This window comes from Synchiropus splendidus, chromosome 10 (assembly GCF_027744825.2).
Source record: "Synchiropus splendidus isolate RoL2022-P1 chromosome 10, RoL_Sspl_1.0, whole genome shotgun sequence".
In the NCBI taxonomy this organism is placed as follows: Eukaryota; Metazoa; Chordata; class Actinopteri; order Syngnathiformes; family Callionymidae; genus Synchiropus; species Synchiropus splendidus.
The window spans coordinates 17935984-17962040 of NC_071343.1; the positions used below are offsets into that span (position 1 = coordinate 17935984).

Genomic DNA, 26057 nt, shown 5'->3' on the forward strand with positions numbered 1-26057 from the left:
TTTATTCTGTTTAGTGCTTTACCTTTGCTTTAAATCACTTTCATGATCAATGTGTCTCAGTGTACAGTGTCGATGCTCTGTGGCGGTCTGATGTAGGCACTACCGAGCTAGGTAGACGCCCCCTCAGAAATAAATAAGGCATTAGTATGTGGGTCATCTACGACATGAGACTATGGGGGTTGATGCATTAAATATGCCTATAGGCATCGTGCACATGCTCTCTGAAGGGGGTGGTGAAGACAAACGTGGGATTGATGCACTTTTTATTTGTCTGTATTTACCAAGAAAACAGAGGAATGTACCAATGATGGGGACCGCTTGAGCCAACACAATGATTTTGTTACAAAGCAAATATGAGTCATATTTTTCTAGATCCAAATGCTGACAACATCATTTGATTCAGGCTCATGAATGTGAACTAACACATCATACATTGTGTTGGTCTGCAGTGAAAGCTCAAACACACCTGGGTGTTTATCTTCAAGGGTAAACACACTTTAGTCTCCATGTCATGTGAGGTCAATATGACAATCGACACTTCCATTGTCGCTCCTTATGTTTCGATGTTGTTTGGGAACAGCAGGCTGTTTTATTCAGTCCACCGGAAACGCCTCCGGGTGACGGCTGGAGTGCTATGACGCCACATGTATGTTATGGCAAAGAGAATGTAAATTTTTCATCACGTCTGCCCACTGAAGCTTGACAACGGGATCTGCTCTTTGTCCTCCTCTGGCCATTCAGGAGGCTTCATGTTGGCCCACTTTTGCCAGCTGGAGAAACGTCATGACGACAGCATACCTGTGGTTTCTCAAGCACACTGGCACAAAACGCCAGAAAATATTTGATATTCAAAGCGCTATTGTTTTCTGTCGGATTCAAACTGTCTGGCATGAAAGGATTTCAACGCAATCTGCCACCAAATTATTAATAAATCTATTAGACGTTTCTATTTATATATTTATTGTTTGTTTTTATCTCACAGGAAGAACCTGAAACATTTATGCTACGGCTTTCTTCTTTTCATTACCGATGCACAGACACACCAAAAACACACACACACACGCGTAAATAATAAATAATGTTGCACTGCAGTCAATGAATTGTTTTGAAAATAAGAATTTTAAATGCAAAAAAAAAGCTTTCAGGAGGAACAAGGGGCACATTGAAAAGGTTCTTCCATAGCAATCCTACCGACAAATGCGCATCTGCTTTGGAATGATGCATATTCTCAAGGAACGTGGCCTACATTTGTTAGGTTTTAACTGTCTTAAATTGGTGTCTTGAATAGTGAAGTCCTTTGCATATCTTTCTGTTTTCTGTTGTGGGGGCAGCAGCCCCTAAATGATCAATGGTGGAGCCCCTTTCCGTCACATATGTGGGATTATGTCATAAGCGGTTACCTAACAAGCCGATGTGCAGCATGTGTTTCGGAATAAGGTCAGGGGTGTCTAACCAAACCCGCGTTTCGTGTGAAGGTACGAGCCCCGCCAGACTCCCAGCACAAAGCCCATATGCTATCCAGTGTCTGCCTTGACACTCCTAACACCCGCCCGCCTCTCTGAGATGGACTCCCAGTTAACCCTGTGTGCAGACAACAAAAGATCTGACCCAAAATCCAGATCCCCAATCATGTCAGACATCACCTCCCCGGTCAGAGGTCGCCGCGGGTCACTGCATGATGCTCCTGCAGGGGTCAGAGATTAATGTGCTTGACCATCGCTCTCTTTCTCATGACATCACCTCATGAGAAAGAGCATTGTCTCATGTTATAGAAATAACAGTCACAATTATCAGGAGTGCATCACCATCTCCAAGTCTCAGCCACTTGAGGCTGTTGACTTATAGTTGCCAGCAATTGACTATCAACGTTTCCAATTGTGTGTTCAAAGAGCGGGCGATGTGGCATCAAGTGCCCGGGTAAAGCAATGTGTTCACTAGTGAACAGAAGACAAGTGTCTATATGGGTGACGTGAGTCAAAACAAACTGCAAGCTTCACAATCGCTTTCAACATTTCAGCCACCCAACACGTGACTGTATCCATCACTAGTTCCACGAACACTAGCTAAAAATGTACATTAGGAATGAAGTATCAAAACAAGCCTTGTCTTCAAGCTTTTTGCATGAGGCTGAACTTATGACCAATATTGCCATTCATTGCAGGTGGTTGAACTCACTCTTCAGTAATGGCAGTAGCACTGGGAATATAAAATGATCATCCCTCTTCAAATAGTACTGAATACATTCACTTCTAGGTGGCTAAACAAGATCACTGCACATGACATCCGACTTACGACCTGCTCGACTTATGCCCAACCTTACTGATGACCACGGACATAAGTAAGGTCTCTTTTATTCAGTGTCTGGCACCGCAGCACGTAGCAGCCCGGCATCGCGTACGACAGTTACAGCAGCACAGTATCCCAGCATCTCACCCTCGCACAGTGATCTACCACTACAGTAGCACCTATAACCCTTGTGTTGACTTACGCCCGGTTGGTCAGAACCAATACCGGTCGTAAGTCGGATGTTACATGTACTCTGAAATCCTATGTATGTCAGATTTGGTTCAAGGTTTCTTCAGGAATGTGACCGTTAAATAAGAGTGAAACTGCAGAGAGGCAGAAGTCTGTCTCACTTAGGCTCTAGAACTGTCCCTTTTACTTACGCGTAGAGGTACTTACATTTTTGCTGCATATTCATCATATTATTATGAAAATGGGGTCTGGACTTTTTGATGCATAATAACAAGCCATTCTCATTCCCAAGGCATGAAATACTGAGTCTCGTAAAGTGGCTTTTGCGTCCTATGTTGACGCTGCTGGCAGCTTTCTGCGTTGCATGTTGATGCGTTGGTAATTTATTGAATTGAAAAGGTTCACCTTCCCTGTGTAATGTTCCAACATGAGTGAGACTGGTTACCCCACTTAGATGCAAACCAGAAACTGTCGACATTTTAATCACTGTTGCTCTCCATGAAGACCACAAAAATGAAAAATCATATATCAGAAATGAGCTATAACTTTTGTCTCCACATTCTGTTGACTCACAAAGTCACTGGGAAACGGCAGATTGGAAGCTTACGGACGGTTTTCAGCCTGTTTATTTGCATAGAAGCTTAACAAAGTGAACGCGGAAAGTGTGGACCAGCGATGAGGTTGTTCTGTTACTATGAGTCACCACTGAACTATTGATCATAAAGAAATAAGAGTTTATCCTGATTTTGAGTATGTGGCCACCTGCAGCACGTTCCATCTTCACTGGTAGTGATGGGCTGCTGAAGCTTCATGAAACATTTTCCTCATTTTCACAGCTCAGTAGGTGGTGTTCACGGTTTCTTAAAACTTCAAAGCCAAAGATTTTAGAGCAGAAAGTGCCATCTAGTGGGATCTGAGAATGAGGACAGTGTTTCATGAAGCCTCACAAGCCAACCAATAACCATCCTAGTAATGTCTATAAAATTAAATTATATATATATGTGCTTTTTGTTAAAATGTGTTTAGTTAAAATGAAAGTGTTTGTTTGATTGTGGTAAACACAATAAACTTGTGTTTATGCCTTTCAATGAGCATTTGTTGCTCATCGTAATAAAGTAGAGAGCAGCTGATATTCTGTGTAAATATTTAAAATAAGCTAGATGTTAATGCAGGATGAGCCCTATTGTGTAGTCTGTCAGTGTTACTGTTATGTGGTGACTTTTAGGGAGAGAGATGAAGCAGACTTCATTGTTTTCTAAATGTTGCTGATGGATCCAGCGTTTTCACATGTATCAAATATATGTAAGTTGTGTCAGATACTGCGTAGACATGTGCATCTGTCTTTTGTTATTACATCGCCTTTCATGAATTGTTAAATGCATCTCTTCAAACATTTCAATCATTGTTTTGAGTATGATGTTCTAAAACCTTTAGTTCCCATGTCTAATCTTTGTGTGTCTCTGTGGTAAAGACTTCTATTGTGTGAGAGACCTTAGTTAAGAATAAGGACAAATCGAAGAAAAGCACTCTGAAATCTTGCTGGGAAAATGAGAATCCAATGAGGAGGTGGGCAGCCAGTGACTAAGCACAGAAGCAGTGGGAGGGGCTTGAACGGCCTAATTCAGACTGGGAGGGGATTTCTGTTGGAGGGGCGTCCAACAGCAGTTCAGGCCAGATTATGGGAGGGTTCTGAGAGAACTGTTGCCTCTGGGCTGTCTTTGCATTTGTCACAGGTATCACTCGTTCAAAACTGTATGCACATCATCAATATCCCAGTAGTTCTAGAGGTAAAACATCAACTATATTAAGGTCTATTATACATGATGTATTAGTTGAGCTGGAATATCTGGAAAACATACAATCAAATAATAATAATTTTGTGAGGACACTTTGAAGAATATAGTACAGGGTTTACATTTTTACTCTTGTTCTAATAACACATATCCAGTGGCACCTTGGTTTTTGAACGTCCCAGAATTCGAACAAATTGGAGTTCTAACAAAAATTTCGATCAAAAATCCAGAACTCGAACGCCCCCGAAAAAAGCCGTAAAAACCATAACGTGCGCGGACCGACCAGCTGACCCAAGACACTCTTTGTTATTGTGTATAATGCAGCCTCTGCATGCAGACGTGTCCCGTTAGCTACATTTACTGACTGTTGTTTCTTCATATTGAGGTGTAAATACAGCCAAACTGCACAGAAGCGCACATTCAGAGCTGGACACGCACCGGGCACCTCTTCACTTCTGGAGAGACGTCACTCACTCGGCAACCCCTCCCACATGCAGCGGCCACACACATAGAGGAACAGCGCACCTGCAGCAGACACTCTACATTCACTCCTACAAAAGACTATTTTAAGGCTTGGAACGCATTATTTCTTTTTCCATTCATTGTAATGGGAAAAATCGATTCAGATTTCGAACAATTTGCTTCTCGAACGGCCGTCTGGAACGGATTGTGGTCGAGAACTGAGGTACCACTGTATATGAAAAGTAGGGATGCTCCGATTGATTGGCCACTGATCATGAGTGGCCGATTTCAGAGTGAAGGGTAACTGCCGATCACTGCTTGTCACTGCAGATCACATCATCCGATCACTCGTGACACCCGCCGGTCCGAGCGTGACATTCCTAACGCTTAGCAAGTTGCCCAAAAAATAATTATTAATTTCACCGAGCTGGATTATCGGTGACGGAAAGCACCAAATCCATCGGCTTTAGTAGGGTAGGGTGCAGCGTTTGTTAGCCACCTGAATCTGAAACTTTTGAAAACGTCCAGAGTGGAAACTTTCATGAATGCAGAGCTCTCTGTCTTGCTACAAGTGGCCAGTATGTAAATATTTCATGGACATAGCGAAGTGTCACGACATTCACAGAACTGCTAGACAATTACTCGAACTGAATGTTTTTCAGTCGTCCTTTCAAAAGAATAGTTGCTGCTTTCTGTAATTTGCCTCCTATAAAAACTGATGAGACAAATTTATTGTCAGTCCACGTGATCGGTATCGGTGGTGATCGGCGGCAAAAGTCCTACATTAGTATATGCATTACTGTCGCAGTATTGAACAGCTTCGGTAAAGATAAATGAAGTGTTTTTGTCGACCAACTGTGAGGACTTCTAAGGCAACCCTTATCATATTTCTTTGCAAATGGTGGTAGTGTTGATGATGTGTACCAGCAAGGGGCAGACAAAACATGCTTTCAGGTGAATCTGGTGAGAATGTGGACGGAGTCCGATCACGCAAGCATCTTTAATGACCGCACCATGAAGCAATTTGACAGTCACAGCAGTGCTTTACAAACATTATCACAGGACTAAACCAAATCTCCCTCTCCTTCCCCCTCTCCCCTCTCCTCATCTCCACAGTCGCTCTGAACAATCGGGATAGAGGATCTCCAGTGGGCGTGAATAATGACGACAGCAAAACAGCGGGGGTGGTGGAGACCATAATTCCTGAGGGGGAGCTGCTGCTGCAGGTCAGTATCGCTGCAGTTGGTCAGTGTGGTCGGCACGATCGATCCGTTGTTCCATATTTTTGATAGGTGGAAACAGATGCTAAATGTTGCGCCGTTTTGTTGAGTCCAAAATGATACTTGATTCATTAAGATCATATATTCATAGTACATCTTGTGGGAGGACCCTGCTTAAGCTTGGTCGTGCAATCTGCAGTTTTAATATGTTCTGATATAATATATGTTTTTTTTTCAGATCTTTGTAATAAATACTTGTAAATATAATGTGGGTTGCAATTATAGTCATCATAACCTCATTACAAAAATAGTAATAACTTGGTAGTTACACTTGGTAATATTTTTTTTGTAGATGTTGAAATAATAACAATAAGCTTTAATCATATTTAAAACTTTTTATTTCAAAATGAGGGTAAGGGTAAGACGAACAAAACAACAAACCAAACAAAGTAGTCAAACTGCATTAACCAGTTCTTAAATTGTTTTTTTGTTTGTTACAAATTTTACGTTACTCATTGACGGTATAATGCTGTGAATAGTTATTAATAGTTTTAATAGTAATTTTATTTAACTATACAGTCATAAGTGACCAGTAAAAAAGATACTAAAATACAAAATAAAAAAGGTAAAGGATAAATATAGGTGCTGTTAAGGTATGCTTTTACTTTATTGAAATCATCATGTTGACAGATGGAAATGTAGGTTCTGGCTAAAAGAACATTCATGGGTGTGATGAAGGAGGACATGAAGAGGATCCAGCAGGTGCGACCAGGGAGGATGATCAAGATTGGTTAGGATGAAGGAGGCTGACTTGCTCTGGCAACTCCTGATGGGCAATGACAAAGAAAGAAAGTGGTGTGATCACATCAACGGTTCAGAGACAGAATTATCTCACCATCTTCCTAGAATAGCAAATGAATGATTCTACACTGTTCTTGTTTCCTAAAGGAGAGATTTGCATTCTCATGCACAGATGAACACTGTTACATCTCAGGTGCCGAACAGAGTCACAAACACACAAGCAACTCTTGGCTTGTTTGTACACGGAGAGGACAGGAATCCACACGTTTTCATCCTTATGAATTATGACAGTGTGACACTACAACTCAGAAAGTATGCTCACGCAAAAATTCAGATAGAATCTAGGTCAAAATGCTTCACAATTCTCAACTACAACAGACGTTTTGCTTTCACGTTAAATGAATTCATGTTAAGTTGGTCATCCAGTGTTTTTTTCCCTCATTGCTAACTCCACCAAAAACGTGCAAGTGACATGAGAACGACCCTTGAACTTGAAACCATGATGCCAATCTGGATTAGCATCTTTGTTTTTGCATCCAATAGTACCATGCCTGAAAGGCTACCAGTGTTTAATGTTGATTTACTGGGTCAAGCTGAGCATTAATTCACATGAATGTGATCATTTTCAATGTAAATGAGTAAAAATAACATTCGTAATTGTCTAAATTGTGTATCTATAGTAGAGTTGATCCTGCCATTTAATAGGTTTTTGCCGGAAATATGCAGTACGGGGTGTGATCCTTTCATTCTTTGGAATTGATCAAAATGACATTTAATACAAGCACAGTGACGCAGTGGAGCAGGGTGCGGACAAAGTATTGGTACTGAGTGTTCTTTAATTTAGTTTGGGTTGGACGTGGTCTCCCATGGTTCGTAGTGATTTCTCCCCCAGTACTGTATGTGTGATTGAGGGGAGCGCCAGCTCCCCGGCTGCCAGATCGTTTTTGATCTGTTGGACTCATTGATTTTCCAGTCCAGTTCCTCCCAATGTGCACCACACTGGCATTCCAGGAGAGGAGAGGAAGCAGGCTGTACCGCCGCCCCAGCCGACCATGGGAGGTTTCATTATTGTGATAAGTCTACATTGCTCCAGCTTGTTAGTAATGAAAAATGAAAGCTCATTTGTCCAAACAAGCTCAGTCAAGAGGTGAACGTTCCACTGGGGGGTTCGTCCTGAGCAGCACGGATGAAAATAGTGAGCCGCAGTGTGAGCAGCTCACAGGCAGGGGCACTGGAGTTTAGACAGGCTGGTGTTTCCTACGTCCAGGCTGCTATTTTGAATCACTCTCTCTGTTTCATCTTCGATATCTTCATTATTATGATCTAAAAACAACAAGCTGTAGTCATCCGCTGACCCTGGAGGATGACTGCGGAGCAGAATGATCCGGGGTTTGTGGCCTTGAGTGTGTTTTGTTGGTGTGTTTACATGTTTGTTTATGAAATGTTTCCACACACACAAAGCGCTCGTGTGTGTGAAGTGAGCTGGAAACAGTATACATGCTGTTCCTCTCACGAGAAAACCTTACATAAGGTCTGTCTCAGCGTGCTGCATCACTGCCGTCATGCAGCTCACCTTCCATACGTCTGGATACATAGAAGGTTTAAGCAAAGAGTGCCATGTCAAAAATAGAGTTTATGCAACTGTGTTTTCATTCCTTTTATACGTTCCTAAATCAAGTATCACAATGTCGGCTTTATTGTGAAGCACGTGGATTTTATTAATAGCACAAAGGAATTTTTTGTTCATGTAGCAGGGCAACCAATGATTTTGCATGCGACTGGTTAACAATGAGGAATGTGGTAAGAATTCGTCCGGGACGATGTATTTTGGAAGGAAAATAAATCATCTAAAAACTTCTATGATATATTCAAATGATATCTTATAAAGGAGTATCTTGGACTCTGACAGCTCAGACCCTGGAGTCAACTGTCCCAACTCCTCCTTCAGCAAGTGTAAACTAGAAGTGCAGCAAATCCTTCTGCTTTAACCGATCACAGTGTATGTGTTCACACTGTTCTGACAATTCCAAAGATCTCATGCTACATCCTCGGATTGCATGCCAGTGACAATTGTTGACGTTGAATCCTACAAACAGCGAGTGGATCATTGAGCTTCAGGCTGGACTCAACGTGTATTTCCAGTGATCCACATTGCCATATATGGAAGTGTGGTGCTCCAAATCCATAGTAAAGAAACTCCAGAATCCAGACCCATTTCCGACGTCTCACGAAAATTTCATCAAATTCACATCTCCGCCGTATACGTAATAATCTGGCATAACACAGGTTAACAGTGGTAGGAGATAAAGTTAAAGTATGGTTGAAGACTTATTTTATTTAGGTAGTTTATACAATTATATTTCAGAGATTGTTGTGTGTCGTCCTTTTTTCTACGTACAGCTCTTTAGGTTTTCTTAAGTATGGACAAACCTGTTTGCTCACTCTAAAAAAGCACTTCTTTTAAAAAAACATCCAAGTAACATCCGACATACGACCAGGATAGGTTCCGACCATGTGCTGCGGTGCCAGACAGTGAATAAAAAAATTAAAAAAAAAGCATCTGCTGGCTGTGGTCGTAAGTACAACTCGTAAGTTGCATGTTACTTGTACAATAGTCTGCTCTGCATCTTTCAAGGGGACAAAATAGTGTATGTTATGTACTTGTATATTCAGTACGACTGCAAGGATTTGTCAACATAGTCAACTATTGTTGGCTGTAATTTAGTTGGCGACAGGTTTATTGGTTGACTAGTCATTAGTCTCTGAGCACAGTCAGCAGAAGGAGGAGAAATGGCTACGGCCATCGCGACCCAAAACGTCGAAAATATGGGGACAATTTCCCAGCTGTTAGGACCTTTTTTGCAACTCCAGGTGCAGTCTTTGGGTCTGCTCAAACCTCTACACACAGAAGGGCATCTTAATAATTCAGCTCTATTGTGGGTGTTATTCTGTTTGTGTCGGGTTGTGCGTTCTTATGATATTTACATATTCTCCACAGGCTCTCAATGGTTTTGTCATGGTCATCACTGCTAATGGCACCATCTTCTACTCGTCGCACACCATCCAGGACTACTTGGGCTTCCATCAGGTATGACTAAATATTTCAGCAGTTTTGGAGACCGTGGCTGAGCCGTCTCTGCATATGTCCAGCCAGATGCATGACTTAATGTTCCATGAGCACCAGACAGATTCCTGTCATCTGGATTGGTGTTTCTTTTGGGATTTTTTTTTATCCCGATGGATTTGAAAAACAACATTGAAAAACAAACCTATAAACATCAGGCAGTCGGCTATTATTAAAGGATATGACTGTATGAAAAAACCTTGTGTATAGTGTAGTATTCCCTTGGGTTCGTGAGGGCTACCCCATGCTATTTTACGGTAACCTCAGGCAAGTGATGATACCAAGTCAGAGGCTGAACATCTCTTACTTGCGTGCAGCTTCAGGGTGTGGCTCAGGTCTCAGCAGGTCCATGGTTTTATTCCCTGCGTGGTCAAGAGGCTCAAAAACCCGAAGAAAAGCACCGAGATGAAAACTATTAATAGCTTGGCCTTTAGTAGGAGCAGCACTCACAGCAGTGTTCTGCACTGAACGACACGTCTCTGCATCACCAGTTAGCGGAGCAGCACAAACACTGCCGGGCTGGATTACAGTGTGTGGCTGCATGATGGCTCGTGGCAGCCCTGTAACAACGTTTAATTTTTAAACACACAGGAGAACAGTTGGACAACACTGCATGTGCGGCCAGCGCTGCTGCTGTGACCCATTGAAGTGTCCGATTTTGGAAATGTTCATAACATTATGACCCCTTGGAGGCTGGTCATATTAAAGAAGGGCTCCTCATAATATTCGGCTGCATCAGCCTGTACTGTTAAACGCATTACAAAGCAAATGTGTGGACAATTCTTTGGTGAATTCTTTTATGACGGGGGCAGCAAAAGCATGTTGTACCTTGCGGACTATATTTAGCTCCCCTCAGCTGAATTATTGAGGAGCTCAAAAGTTTTGAAATAGAGCGATGAGCTGCTTCAGGCGTTGCTCATGGCTGCGTGAAAGCAATAAGTAACATTTAATTTTGTTGGCTTTTGTTGGCACTGTTGGCTCATAACTTTGCTTCTTCTTCAGACTGATGTCATGCACCAGAGTGTGTACGAGCTGGTGCACACTGAGGACCAACAGGAGCTTAGAAGAAATCTGCACTGGGCATTGAACCCTCCTCCTGCCACAGCAACTGCCGTCGGACAGGACTCTCCCCAAGGTATTTACTTTCACCTTCTGGTCGTACATATTAAGGTCCATCACCTGGTTATTTGTGGCCCCTGAACAGTCGGCTTCAAACATGATTTGACATGCATTTTAATGACTAATGTGCTCAAAGGTTTATTCTATGTTGGAAGTTCAAACACCATCTGAAGGAAGAGAACGCTGGCTTTGCGCTAACTACGGTTGCCTTAAATGCGTCCATTCGCGGAGCAAATTCACAAGGGTCGTCCCATGTTTTTAAAAATTCAAACGGTTCCTGAAAGCAGAAAAAAAAACAGAGCTTTCCAATGATGCATGGTATGTGTATGACGCATGCTGCTGCAGCCATCAGCTTGCTGAGAGGGAGCGAGTCAAACATGGCAGTATTGCAGCTATGGTTGGATGTTAATAAAGTCAGAAAATGAGTTGGAAAAGGATTTATTTCAGTTAGAAGGTGTATCATTAATGTCATTTTACAGGCATATATTGTTGAAACATTTCAGATGCTTTCATTTTTTTCACATTTGAGTACTATACTGGATAACAGACCTACATGTGTAGATGTAAGCAAAGATTTAACATAGATGTACTAGAGGAAGGAAAAAAAAAGCATGTCTTGTTTCTCATATCTTATTGTTTCCAGTTATTTAGATAGCGTAAATCAATTTGTATTGTTGTTAGGCCTATATATATATATATATATATATATATATATATATATATATGTACAATTTTTTTACAAGTACATCATTAAAAAAAATCTAGTAAAATGGTGTTAAACACATGGACAGAAAAAATACCTAATATTGAGCACTATTCTGAAAAATAGAACTGTTTTGATCCAAGATTTTGGCCACATTTTTTTTTTTTTGTTGGCAGCGTAGCTTCTTCAAATCGTCAACCTACGTATGGAAATATTTCTGCCATGTTAAATGAAATGAAATTCAATTCAAAATTGGGACAAGGAGCACCTGCTGGAGGCATTTATAAGGTTCTATTTCTGAAAAAATTGTAGACACTTATGCAATATTTTGAGCAGCAAGTAAACACAACTTCCTGTCTCCTACAAAATCTTTTCCTTTTTCACTTGAAACCTTTTCAGGAGAATGGGCTTCCATACATGGACGTGTTGCAATATTGCAGGCTTCAGTTTTCAGTTTTTGGTTCTGTAGTGTTCATGGATGATAAGCAATCCGGGTGACGGTTGAGGGTCTCCTGTGCCTTCCTGCATTTCCCATCAGCAAGTCCACCTGAACATATCTTGTGCTTGTCCTTGTCACACCTGTTGTCTTCATGTCTTCCAATCATTTTTAAGATGTTCATATTTAGATCATTACGATTGCAGCACAAAGTTTTCTGAAAGAGACAGTTGAATGAAACTTAAGGTGGAGCAGAAAGCATGCGAGCGCACACATTCGGACGTCAGTATGAGATGGTTAAGTACGCACAGTTAAGGCATTAAGCTGTAAGACCATCCTCAGGTCAGGTCACATGACCCTGTAATCTTCACTGTGGCTTATGAGGTGAAGTGGTCCCAGATCTGTATTTGGGGTTTAAGATGCTTATGTCTGTGTGCTTTGGTTTTTAGCAAAGTGTTAAAGTTAAGCCCCCCCCTCAGCTCCGACACCGCCGCCGTGCAGAGGAACACATTCGTGAAGTGGAAGCAGGCGTTTGTTACGTAAGGGTATTTCCTACAATGGAGGCCGCTGATAATGTGAAGCAACATCAACATGCTGGCTCAGATTAAACACACGCTGAGTACGTTGTGACGCAATGCGCTAAAGATGATGTTTGCATTGACAGATGTGTTGACATCTGAAGCAGATACGCAGAAATCAAGACAGCGATTTGTTTGACGACACGCGACGCCATTGCAACTCAGTCCGTATTGTTTGTGCTGTAGCACCGGCAGCGTTAGCCTTCTGTGAAGCGCACTGTCCGATGGCATATCTGGCCAAGGCCGAGTACTGGATCGTCTGGGGGAATATAGCCAAATGAAGGATGGCAATATTAATTCAGAAAATCCCCAGAACTTAACTTAGCGATATTTACTACTACGTTTCTGAGACAAAAGAGGCTTAGCTATATTTTGCTGTAGCTTGCTGGGAGTTAAACCTACATTCATATTTTGTGCTGCATCAGGGACTTGGTGCTATTTTTAGTTCAACAACTTTTCAAGCTGTGAACTACAGTTTGTATTCAGTACAAGAAAGTGACACTCCCGTCATCATACAGTAATGATCAGTGCGCCTTTATCGCCTGTTCTCCCAACTACGGTGGCCTCAAGAGGACATAAAACAAATCTTAACACCAGTATAATACCATTTTTTGGCGGAGGAAGACTCACTCAGTGGAAGTTTGTTGGCTATTACAGTCTAATTCACCTTCGTATGCAGAATATGTTGATGTATTTATGGCTGATAATGTGAGGGTAAAAGTTTTTGCTCAAGCTACTTTTTACATTGCATTTCTTTAAGGTCAAAATGTAGCGTGACTGTGTTGTGTCAGCTTTCCATAACTGACAGGCTTGCTCCTTCATATATAGATAAATTCAGGGAGACTATAGCATCAGGTTCAAATGTGGATAGTTTGCGTTTTATTTTTTACATCAAACAATCAGAGCACACTGTTCAGTGGTCACATATATCCCCATTCTGTTCTTTTTCACTTTAGCAAGGGGCAACTGTGATCTTGTATGTGAGTTTTTCAAAGCTTTGATTTGCTCAGATGCAGTGACCTTGACTCTCTTCCTCACTCAGAGATGGAACCTGACAGCAGCTCCGCTTTAGTCACCTACAACCCTGAACAGCTTCCTCCAGAGAACTCGTCTTTCCTGGAGAGAAGTTTCGTTTGCCGCTTCCGCTGCCTTTTGGACAACTCTTCTGGCTTCCTGGTCAGTCATGTCGAAAACTATGTCGCCTTTTGTTGTTTACTGTGTGAATCCGTATTTTCAGGTCACTTAAGATCAATACGTTTTAATTTTTGTATCAATTCAAAAGTGCCTTTGCAATAATTGTTACCACATTTTCACTTGTAGCTAGATTCAATATAGGTAAACCTTTGTGTTCACTGACCTCTTGACTTACAGTATGATCACCAAACAAATAGAGAAGGACAGTGCCCTTAACTTCATGCAGCTTTAGGGATTCTAAGCTGCTCTTATCAAGGTTTTTAAATTGATATTGGAGAAGAGTGGGTCCTTTTTATGTGCTACTCCTTATTCAGGAGTCACACTTGATCATGTGTCATATCTCTTCAGGAATGTGTACTATACTGATAGATTCAAGCTAGTGGGAAATGGAATGCTAAAACTTGACCTGCTTGGAATGAACAAGGTTTTCATTCATCTTGTCTTGATAGTTTTGGCAGAATGTAACAATAAACCTTCATAAAGTAACACACAGAAAATAACATGCTCATTTAATTTTTGCAAATTGATGCCAACAGGTAGCTTTAAGCCCAGTTACTTGGGACACAGGTTTTCTCATTTCCATAAGCAAAAACTGATTCTTAAGGCCCAGCGTGTCCTCAGTTTTTCAGACTTTTGAAACATCTACACAGATCTGCTGCTTTGCCTCAGTAACAGATGTCATTTTTTAATGTCATGTGATTATCTCACACTGAGTAATGGGCTCAAGGGGCTTCATGAAACAGTGTTTTTCATTTTCAGATTGCACTAGATGGCGATCTCTGCTCTAAATCTGAAGGCTCTGAAAATGAGGACCCTGTTTCATCAAGCCTCAGTGTACACTGTACAGTGTAACACTATCGAGTTAAAGTTTAAACCCAGCCAACATGATAGGAAACTTTACTTTAGGATTTGAACGTGAAAGTTACTTTATGTTACTCAGTTGTGCTGCTTTTATTCAGTTGTTGTGGTACAGTAAATTCTGCTCTTTAACACTATGTTCTTTGGAACCAGGCATTAAACTTCCAAGGCCGTTTAAAGTTCCTGCATGGACAGAACCAGCGACAAGAAAACGGTGGGAAAGCTCCCCCGCAGCTCTCCCTTTTCGCCATCGCGACTCCTCTTCAGCCTCCATCCATCCTGGAGATCAGAAGCAAGAACATGATCTTCAGAACCAAACACAAACTGGATTTCACCCCACTGGCCTGCGATGCTAAGTAAGCCACAATAGCAACCGCGCCCATCTGCTCATGAGAAATATGCTTCTCAACTTCATCTGTCTTTTTGCACAGGGGCAAGATCGTCCTGGGATACACTGAGGCGGAACTCCGGGTGCGAGGATCTGGTTACCAGTTCATCCATGCTGCAGATATGCTGTACTGTGCGGAGAACCACGTCAGAAGTAAGCCTCACTCCTTTTAATCACAAATGTTCTGTGTTGCATAAAGCATGATGGAGCGCGATCCAAACTGAGGAGGAGCCTCAGAATGACAAATCGCCATCCTGACCTCCAAATAAGATCACTGCCTAATCACGTAACAAGCATCTACAAACACGGGGCGCTAAGGCTGCGACCGCCTTACTGGCAAGAAAAACAAGGGTCCAGGAGCTTCAAGGGGTTTTATAGAATGACCTCAAAAGTGCTGCTGCTTCTATTCTGACCACTTTCTGCTGGGACCACAGTCCACCTGATAAGATCGAGGGATCACTGGATTTGGGTCTTTAGTTTCACCGTCTGATGACATTTGGGGATAAAAGTGAGTTAGTTTCATGCTTCAAAACAGCCTTGTCATTTTGGTGATATTTAGCAGTGCCATCATATAAAGTAACTAAAACAGGATAAAAGAAATCTATAGTATCTTGATAGCCGTGTTTTGGTCCCACTGCTTGCGGCACCCCTAAGCAGTAAAACTTGGCAGTGTCAGTGTCTCACTTCTGATACAATGTTGTTTAACCTCAAACTTGGTTCCTGTAACTGCATGGTTAGGTTGAGTGTAAAGTTATGTATGCCTGCTCAAACCTGGTCAGAGAGTTCAGACAGCTTTTACAAGTAATCCTGCTGGATTATGGAGCAGATTTGAGCAAAGCTGCCGAGCTGCCAGAGAAGGCGATGCTGCCAACAAATCCACTGCATAAGCAACGGGAATCACAGTTGAGCCACACAGCAGCGGCGATCGCTGTAAAAACACGGCTGATTTTTTTTTTTTGAGTGGGGGGATCGAGCCACATGCAAAAACTAGACATGTGATGGGTGCTTCCTCAAAAATTCTTAACAGTTGGACTGTTATCAGGCTAAAAGTGACATTTCATTTCCCTTTTTTTTTGCTTTTTGTCAACTTACAAAAGAATTGTGTCTGCTAAAGTCCAGTTTGTTGTCCACGTATGCTATACAAGTAAAACTGTGATCTCTATGTCAGTTGTTGTTGCAAGACTAGCAACAAAATAAATACAATCAGAGTTTGTTGTTGAACTACAACCATGAAAAACACAATGTTCAACAAAGAACAGCTCACTAAATTCACATCTGATTTGAGTTGCAACCTGCTTCCTGCTTTCTATCATTAACACACTATTCCCACAAAGCTGCTTTATTGTCCCCTGAAATTTCCTATGGTGCACCAAGTACTGGACAAGGCACGATGCCTCAGTTTCATGACACATTCATGGCACGTTTCATGGCACATTTACCTTCCATGGAAACTAGGCAGGTCTCCATCATTTCACTCATGAGGTCAGGCTCATATACCAAAGCCTGCTGTGGACCAGATCAATTTTATTTGTCTCCAAAGTTGTCGTACTACAAACTATAAAACACTTTGCACCTGTTTTAATGTGCATGCCCAAATGAGAACCTCACAAAAACACAGGTTTGGGACATGTGCAATACGGTAACCCCTGAGGTGAAATAGATTTTCACAATTATTACCTTTTATTACCAGCTCTGTTTAGTTGTCTTTACTATGCATTGAGCTTGGGTTATCATCAAAACATAATCATAATAGTAAATAAAAAAAGAAAAACATACAAATGTTCAAATGAAACTTGCATGTCTTGCAGTGATGAAGACTGGTGAAAGTGGGTTGACTGTGTTCCGCCTCCTCACCAAGGACAACCAGTGGAAGTGGGTCCAAGCCAACGCCCGTCTGGTTTATAAAAATGGCAAACCAGACTATATCATCGCGACCCAGAGGCCTCTGTTGTAAGTCTGTCTGGTTTGTTTGGTCATATTGAGTCATAGAAATGATGGGGAATTTGTTCGTCTGAAAACACCGGCTGTATGCTTGAACACGTAGGCCTCGCTTGACATCATTGCTTGTGGCACATGTCAAACTCAAGGCCCTGGGTGAAGCTCTGACCACCAAATCATTTTTGTGGCCTGCAAATCTCTCACTACATATCGTGACCAATAACTATTGCTGGCAAACCTAGATCGATCCCAATGCTTGTCTGTGCTGTGAAAACGAATATACAGAAATCCCTATCTTCCACTTGCTTCATTGTTCACGTTGACTGAAATTTTTGTTGAACAAGCTGCACAGTTGGAGTACACAGTTAGCGCTAGCATGACCACTTAGCCTGTGAATAGCCGAGACACGGCTGACGGTGTGTAGCATCCGTGGTACAGGTGGGTTTGGCCCTCTCATAAGCAATGATTTCTGAGTATAATTTCCCAACCACACGCATTGAGACAACGTTCAAATGGCTTTTAAATGGCCACAGTCAGGAGCCCTGGTCTGTGGAAGCATGTTGTAGATACAATATCAGAAAGCATAACTGATGCCTCAGTTTGGCTGAAAGGATTAGATACAATTACAAGTTGTACGGATAAATCTATACACTCGGGTCTTTGACATTTTCTGTCTATGCAGGGATGAAGAGGGAGGGGAGCACCTTCGCAAGCGCTCCATGCATTTGCCCTTCACCTACGCGACTGGTGAAGCTCTGCTGTACCAATCCAACCATCCGATTGCAGCCTTCAGAGACGGTTGTAATGAGAAGAACAGTAGTAAGTCAAAGAAGAGCCGGACTGACAGGCTGGCGAGGGACGGCCTGGACCCTGGATCACTACTAGGGGCACTGATGAGTCAAGATGAGTCTGTGTACGTTTGTCAGCCTGCCCTGGAGCCTAAAATGTCCTTTCACAGCAGTTTCTTTGGAGACCAAATGGATTTCTCGGACTCTAAACCCTTGAACAGAATTTGGGACCCACCAACTAATGGGAGTGTTGCTCCAAGAGTGACGGAACCCAGCACTAGTTTTGACCCACTGCTGGCTACTCTGGATTCACTCTCTCTGGAGACGCAAGGGGTCGTGGATTCCGACGAAGCCGGCTGTTCAAACGGCGAGCTTTTCGGAGCTCTGGAAGGACTGGGACTGAGCGCTGAGGATCTGGAGCTGCTACTGCTGGATGAGCGCATGATCAGAGTGGAGATCGATCCAGATCACGTCCCCACTTTGGATGACTTGCTAACAAATGATGAAATCCTCTCGTATATTTATGACACGATTGAGGCTAAAGTGGATTCCACTGTGCAGGTGTCTCCTGCGAACCCCTCGGTGACTGTGGCGACATCATTGGTACCTGAGAGTCATCTCAGCCTGGACACAAACGTACAGATGCAGTACCCTCACCAAAAGCCTGCCTTGACAGGGCCAGCTCCTGTCATCCAGCTGTCACAGCAAATGCAGAAGCACCTCAACATGCGACCGGCGAAAGCGGCTCCGGCCTGGAGCCAGCAGACTGAAAATGTGTCCAATGCAGCGGTAAGTGGAGAACTGTTGAGGCATGTTCCCTCTGCCTCCAACGGGCAATGGAACGCCCAAGACATTTTGTTGAACGCAGGGATACAATTAGAGCACTTTAACTCCCAACAAACGCTCTTCAATGGGAAGTCTTCGGAGTTGGACGGACAGCTTCACCTGCAGCAGAGCCACCTTCAACAGCAGCAGCAGCCAGTGATCCAGAACCACCTCTCGCAAACGTACCACGCCAAGCAGACGCCACCCAACTTCAACGGACTGTGTGGAGTCGCTGAAAACCCTCCCCTTAAGTCTCAATGGCAGGACTTGGGATACAGCGAGGGGATGACTCCCTGCCTGGACAATGGCCAAAAACCCATTACAAACACCCCACTAGATTTGTGCATGGATTACAGCATGTCAGATATTGACAACGTGGATTATGCCATCAGTGGAAATGGTTTATTTGGAAACAACGGACAGCAGCACAGGCCCGAGTCAACGGTCTCGTCGTTCCCAGGGATGACTCACAAACGCCACCCACCCATTGCTGTCCCACTGGCTCAGGTGATCAACACCTTATCACAGTGCCCTGCACCCAACAAATCGCTTGAGGAAATCCTGGGAGTTGGCAAACCGTGTCTTCAACTTGAGCAGTACGGAATGGTGACCTCAGAGATCGCTCATGACCCTGCTAACAGTAAGGTGAGTCAGCAAGACAGCTGCTCTCTCAAATAACAGAACCAAAACATTAATCTGTATTCATACGATGTTTGCTAATATGTTGCATTGGAGCAGTAAAAGGAAAGGAAGACGTTCAGTGACACCTGGAAGTGCAAATCAACACATTGTCACTCCCAATTTGTCAAATATCGACTGTATCCAAGTGGGCTTCAGCACCCTTGAGAGTCAGCTTGCATGTTGACGGAGCTAGTTAAAGCCATGGGGGCGCTTTGTTCACACTGAATAATCGGTTGTGTCACTTGGTCTATCTACAGTAGCACCTCAGATGAGTCACAGTGTCCTGAATGCAGCGCAGAGCCACGTAAAGGTGCTAAACACTGTACACCAAGTAGTGATGCCTCCTATTTATTAGGAGGGTAAACATTTTACTTCAGTGAAACACCTACATGCAACATGGATCGCTGACTTTGAGATCAACATTGGATGCAAAAGTCCACTTGAACATAGTGGGTATTTGACCGTGAGAATGCGAACGCGAAACCTTCAGCGATTCTCTTTGTGAGATCACCACATCCTTTGGATTGTTTAGGTCCACATTTGCCAACAAAACGGATGTTCTTGATGGGACTTCAGGGTCAGGGTAACTTGACCAGGGGATATCAGGACTAGCTGTTGAAGCCCATCTAGTGTGTCGGTATCTGCTATAGTGTCAGACATTATGTATTATTCTTTAATACTGGTTTTAATTCTGTTTTGATGTGTAGATGGAGAATGGCTGCATCCTCACCAGTACGTACCCTGGCAGCTGCACTCTGCCGAATGGAAATGGAGCAGCACCTGCTAGTGTTCAGATGCCCTGCCCTGAGACTTTGCAGAGTCTCCCCGACCCACCAACCACTGGCTTCTACCTCTGACCAGCTGCCAGACACACTCACTGACTGGACCAGCCTTACACAGCGAGCAGGACAAGCAACGCGTAGGCCTATATGTTGAATCTTTGGTTACCAACTTGTATTTTCTTTTTCTCTCTTGTGTACAGGAGTCGTATTTCAAGTCATATTATCATAAGAGTTCTTTGTTTACAATAATGCAGTCATGAGTGCTCAGTTTATTTTATGGAATACAGAGATGTAATTATGAGTTTTATAATGGAAAAAAAAAAAGAATCAGGGTTTTCTTTATTTTATTCATTGTGAAGGGTAGAGGTGAGACGAAGTCGCAGTGCAGCTGAAGTGAGGCACTTCATGAATGTACAGATACACTGGCGGGAGAGGGTTTGCTAAAGTACGTGACCAAGCACGAATGCAACGTTTAGTTTCTTAGGTTAGCATTTTCAGCATTTATGTGATTAACATTAGGGCTGCGCACTTGCAAACATGCCGACTATATAAGGCTCTCTGGTGATTGTTAACTTCCCATTTTACCCTATTTGTTTACATGTCAGGATCAACGGCTGTTATCTTCATCCTTAAATGCCTGCACATAATGACACGCCACAAGTAAATAAACTCTCGGCGCAGTGTTCCAGACAGGAGTAAACTCACCTTGCAGTTTTACAGCTAGCATAACAACGAATTGACTCGGCTAACTCACATGAGAGTCAGTGTTTTTCCAAGCATTCCTGATACATACTTACATATAGGTGTTGAAAACAAGCGTCCAACCTCCTTATAAATGCCACATAACTTCTCTCCTATTTGCCTAAATATTCAAAGCCATTTTGTCATCAGAATGGAAAGAGACAGATACCTAAATATTCTTTATGATAGCATAGTTGTGAATCTGGTTCACGGATAACACCCTTAAGAGATACGATGGCATTCTACATCTTGTGCTTGTTGACATTCCCATCATCCACTGACTCATTTCTACTCATGGAAATAGTAAAAAACATGAACACTCCTGCTAACGGACAACCTACAAGATTGTCAACGGAAAAACAACTGAATTTTGAATACATATATCTGCTACTTCCTGTCTCAGCCTTCATTTTAATTTCACTTGAAGATTTTATGACACCTAGCTGCGCAGGATGCTAACACAGACTGGCATCCCAGTGTAGGTACCAGGTCCACTTGTGGAATGTGTCTGGCCGATGACGTCACGTTCGGCAACAATTTCAAACTTCAAATGAAGGATTCGATGAGACACATTCCATCACACACAAAACTTTTATATCAGCAAAAGACAACTGACAAGCATCGTGATTGGCTGACATATACAGCGCCATCGTCAAAAAAAAAAAAGCTGTAAATGTTTCTTTTGTGGCTTGCGATTGTCTCTAAAGAAGTCGATTTTGATTTTTGTGCGACGGCAAATAATAGCAACAACCTGTGCATTTCGACCAGGAAGTAGAAAATGTTCTCGGCAAACAACCTGCTTGACAACTATCATCTTTTGCTGATATACATTTGGTAGAAAGTGCCACCCAATCCTTCATTTGAAGTTTCACTTACTCATTAAAAAGTTTAGAAAAAAAGCAAATCGCATCATCGATCAGACACTTTCCTCAACTGACACCAAGAATGAAACCATCAGTCCAATGCCAGTGCATCACACCAAATGTTTGCATCACCTGTTTGACTCCACAGACACAACGTTGCTTTCTCGTCGCTAACTTGGTCAAAGGAAGTAAAATATAATATACATTTAAACTCCTGAGTTTCGATGTCTCGAGCACATAATCTGAACCAACACTTGTCGCCACCTCCTGTCTTGTTTCTTCATGAAAAGCATTTTGTGATAATAGCATTTATCTCAGCCCAAGCAGATGGCAGTTACTGCGCAGCCCTAATTGAAATCACCATCACTGGCTTCACTTTGTATCTGACACACAGCCAAACAGTTTCTACGGCCGACCTCCACGACAGCATTTTGGGGTCAGCAGTAGGGCGGACACGGAGGTTTCGTACGGAAACGCGTCTTGTGGCACGAATGTAATCCTTCAGCGGTTTCTTTGTTGAGTTTGTCAACAACGAGATTAAGCCAGGTATGTTTGAAAGAAAGTCTAGAATATGAGAATTCTGCTGAGAGATATCCTGCACTTTACTTCAAGCACCGTACGACCTGCTCAAGACTAAGTGGACCAGTTGAGGGTTTGTTTTTTTTATTCATCGTTTAAGTCATGTTCTCTCACTTTCTATTTTTTATTTTTTTTCCACTCACAGAATCACATTACATCCCAGTTAGCGCCGATTGTTCATTTCCGTCTTCGTCCATCATTTCGATACATCATGGGAGACAAAGATTGAGACAAGTGTTCATCTTCACAATAAAAGTAGTTTTGTTATTGCCTGTCAGGTGACTCCTTCACACCCGCAGATGCAGCTCATGAACACAAGGCGGATGTTGGGGATTATGCTGAAACATTCTTGACTGATAAGATTTCCAAAAGCAACAGGCGTGAGGAAACTTTGCTATTAGTTTAATGGATGGTGTTGTGCTTTAGTGTGTGCTTTCGTAGGGTCATTGGTGTGTTGTAAGGAAACAACCGCCTGGTGAAAATTGGAATTTAAAACAACAATCAACTGCTGCCTCTGCTCTCTTCCGTTTCTCTGAGTTCCCACTTCTTTTCTTTCGCTCAGTGGAGTCAAATTTAAGAAAACAAAATTTGGATTTGTCAATGCTAAGCCAAAAACACAACTGATCAATTTATCAGCTGAGGACAACAAAACAGTGTTTCCAAATGACCTCTGAAGCATTTATAGTGAAGCAACTGCTGCTGAAAAGTACTTTTCTGCACAGGTCACATTTCTCATGACTGCTGAAAAGTGGCTTCCCACTAATGGTTCTTAAACACCTAAAAATATAGTGGCTTTTAGATCCTTCACTATAGTTGACGTTGAACTCAATGTTTAGGCGCCTGAGATTTCAATGTATTATCCCACAATGTCACTAGTTTAGGACAAGGATAATGTGAAAGAGAAAAATCTTCAGTGTGACCCAACGTACATTTACTCATCTATTTGTATATTATATTGTGACCAGGTGTGGCCGAAGTGAATTCCATAACTTAGAGCAACTACAGGTGTTGATCTTGCAGCTTGGACTGTCTAAAAGTGCCACTGTTGCCTGTCGCAGTTTTGCAACTTTGGCACTGAAAGAGTTAACATGTTGAGGATCCATTACCGGTCCGTTATTATGTGAAAACTGACTGGTGTTTGAGGTGTTATTTTGGTGCCTCAGCATTCATGCACAACACATATTTGTGTTGTGGTTCTTATGGTTCTTCCTAAAAAGCCAACTAGTAAATTAATAAAAACAACTCCAATAACTAAAGAATTGTATTCCTCTCGAAACACTTTCAATTTTCCAGAGTCCCTGGAATTCTGCAGTACTAAAGCAATGTTGACAAAACAATGACAAATGTGATGTCAATGCACGATCGAGACCCCAAGTACAGGATCATAATAGAACCGTGCACATGGTGCGTCCTACAACATTTTAAATCATTCTCTTCATTGGAATTTATCATCACTTTTATTATGTATTTACTTTTACTTCATTGCTCCATGTTTGGGTCTTTACTCACACACATCCTGAGCAGCAGAGAGAAAAGATCACCAAGTTGGATCAGTAAACTGCAGTACTGTTGAGGTGAAACAAACTTCTATGATGTGAAATATTTTAAAATGTTTGAAATAGTTCACATCATAGGACACAACTGTGGACAGTCATGCTGCCGCTAGCACTGAAATATATCCAGGACTCTAAATTGAAGAGAGCAGATGCTCAGGAGAGGAGTTTTTTCTATTCGCATTATTGTTCCCGTAAATATTCCGAATTGCTTTTTGACGTACATGATGAGAAATTTGTTTGGGCCAAATCAGTTTGGTTTCTGTGTAGGTTGGAGGTTGAGTTCCCACTTCTATAACTTAGAACTGAAGCATCAACTGAAGGAGAAGGTTTGAAGTAAATGAAGAAAAAAAGAACATGTATTTGAAAACAGCCCCACGACTCTAACTATAGTATTGTGCTCTGGCCCGGTGAAATACAATGGTCAAGTCCTCACACGATCACAACGCAGTCACCACATGGCAAAACCAAATGTACATAATCTGGAGAAGGACACAGATCTGAATGTTTCTTAGATGTAGCAAACAGACTCGGACACGAGGCGGAGAGGAGTCGTTTGATCACGGAGAGATGCTGAAAAGAGATTTCCTTTTGAAGATAACGTGATGATATGAATATTATTGTTCTATGTTTTTTTGTTGAAATGTGATACGCACGTGGTAACATGTCATTCGGATTGACTTCCCCCTCTTTTTTTTTTTTTTTTTCTATGACTGACATGTTTGCTATATTTAAAATGATCGATGTGACTTATGAACAATGTGAAACAAATATGTGTTGTGTAAATAACCGCAAACTTGTTTTGATGGATACAGGTATGTACATAGTTTTATGTCATGTCACTAGTTACAAGCACTATTTTTAAACCCTTGTTTCTTTCTTTTTTTTTTTTTTTTTTTAGATCAAAGTTGTACATAGAAATATCACTACAAAAAGACACTGGACCGTACGACAGTTTGGAAATGGTGCCATAATACTGAGTTTTGCTGACTAGGCTATAATTTTGTCTAATATAGCCGCGTGCTAACATGCTAACAGGATGTCGTCGCAGGTTTTGTGTTCGCCACACAGCGACTTTGGAACACACAGATGTCTCCCTACCCTCTAATCCAGTTTTGTATTCACTCGAGACATCAAGCGAGGAGGTTCCACATGTCAGCAAGTCCTAACAGTGAGTCCCTGACGTGGAAAACTGCGATGTGTAGCATTTTAACATCAATAAATCATTGACACATTAATTCTGCTGAGTCATGCCTGATTTTTTCTGATGAGGAGTGGCGTCTTTGATAGAGAATGGTGCTACGTACTGCTGCTTTGCTTGTCAAAACTATATTCCAGATGTGCTGCAGCACGTAAAAAGGACTGAAATGACAAGCTGAAATTTTATTTTAACTAGCGTTGTCATGAAGTTTTCAAAAGCCAGATCAATATGCTTGTAATTTAGATGATTTTGGGAAAGAAAAAACATGAAATTGCAATTTTTTTCGACAACATTATGATTGTAATTCATCTGAACCATTCAGGTCACAGTGCTGGTCCGTTATGAAAATCGCACTTTTTGTTTTCAATAGGAAAAAAAAAGATTCAGGCCTACCTGTAATATGAACCATCTACAAACTTATTTGGATATAAAGGGAATATCTACGAGCACAAGTACAGCAAATTGAAGAGTGTTCCTAAAGTGCTAACATGGCTAATAATCCAAAGCTTTGCTCACGGTATGGACACATTACTGTCAACAACTTGATCTGTTTGAATGGAATAAGACGAAATGGATTTCGTAGCTTGTCGGTTTCTGAGCATAAACAATAGGTGTTAGTGTCGTCTGAAATAAACTTCACACTTTTTGTGCTGTGAAACACAATCGCGTTTATGTAGCTTGAGGTTTAACATGACCTACCATCATGTGCTGCTGTTCAGTAGTTTAGATTAGCTTCAGCGCTAACATTGCTGAGGTGCTTCCGTCATATGCAATGCATTAAAACAATTAAATAATACCTGAGAGCAGCTTCTGCACATCTAGGTTTTTATTCTTTAAAATGTTCAAACCTTTAAATGCAAGAAAGAACGCACACTGTGGCTAATGCAGCTTTAGCGCTAACATGGCTAACAAAGCTTTCTCACTAGTGTTGGTTAGCTGCTAATGTGCTCATGCT

The 26057-nt window shown here is 42.0% G+C and overlaps 1 protein-coding gene across 1 annotated transcript in view; it reads left to right on the top strand.

The window, feature by feature from the left end:
* Positions 1–25150, top strand: part of LOC128765676 (aryl hydrocarbon receptor-like) — a 40929-nt gene extending 15779 nt beyond the window's left edge. Inside the window, exons 3-11 of the mRNA XM_053876617.1 lie at positions 5847–5956; positions 9750–9839; positions 10878–11010; positions 13754–13887; positions 14917–15119; positions 15195–15304; positions 16960–17101; positions 17772–19347; positions 20091–25150. Coding sequence (XP_053732592.1) covers positions 5847–5956; positions 9750–9839; positions 10878–11010; positions 13754–13887; positions 14917–15119; positions 15195–15304; positions 16960–17101; positions 17772–19347; positions 20091–20240 — 2648 coding nt within the window. The 3' untranslated portion in view covers positions 20241–25150. The remainder of the gene's footprint in view (positions 1–5846; positions 5957–9749; positions 9840–10877; positions 11011–13753; positions 13888–14916; positions 15120–15194; positions 15305–16959; positions 17102–17771; positions 19348–20090) is intronic.
* Positions 25151–26057: the final 907 nt, after the last annotated feature.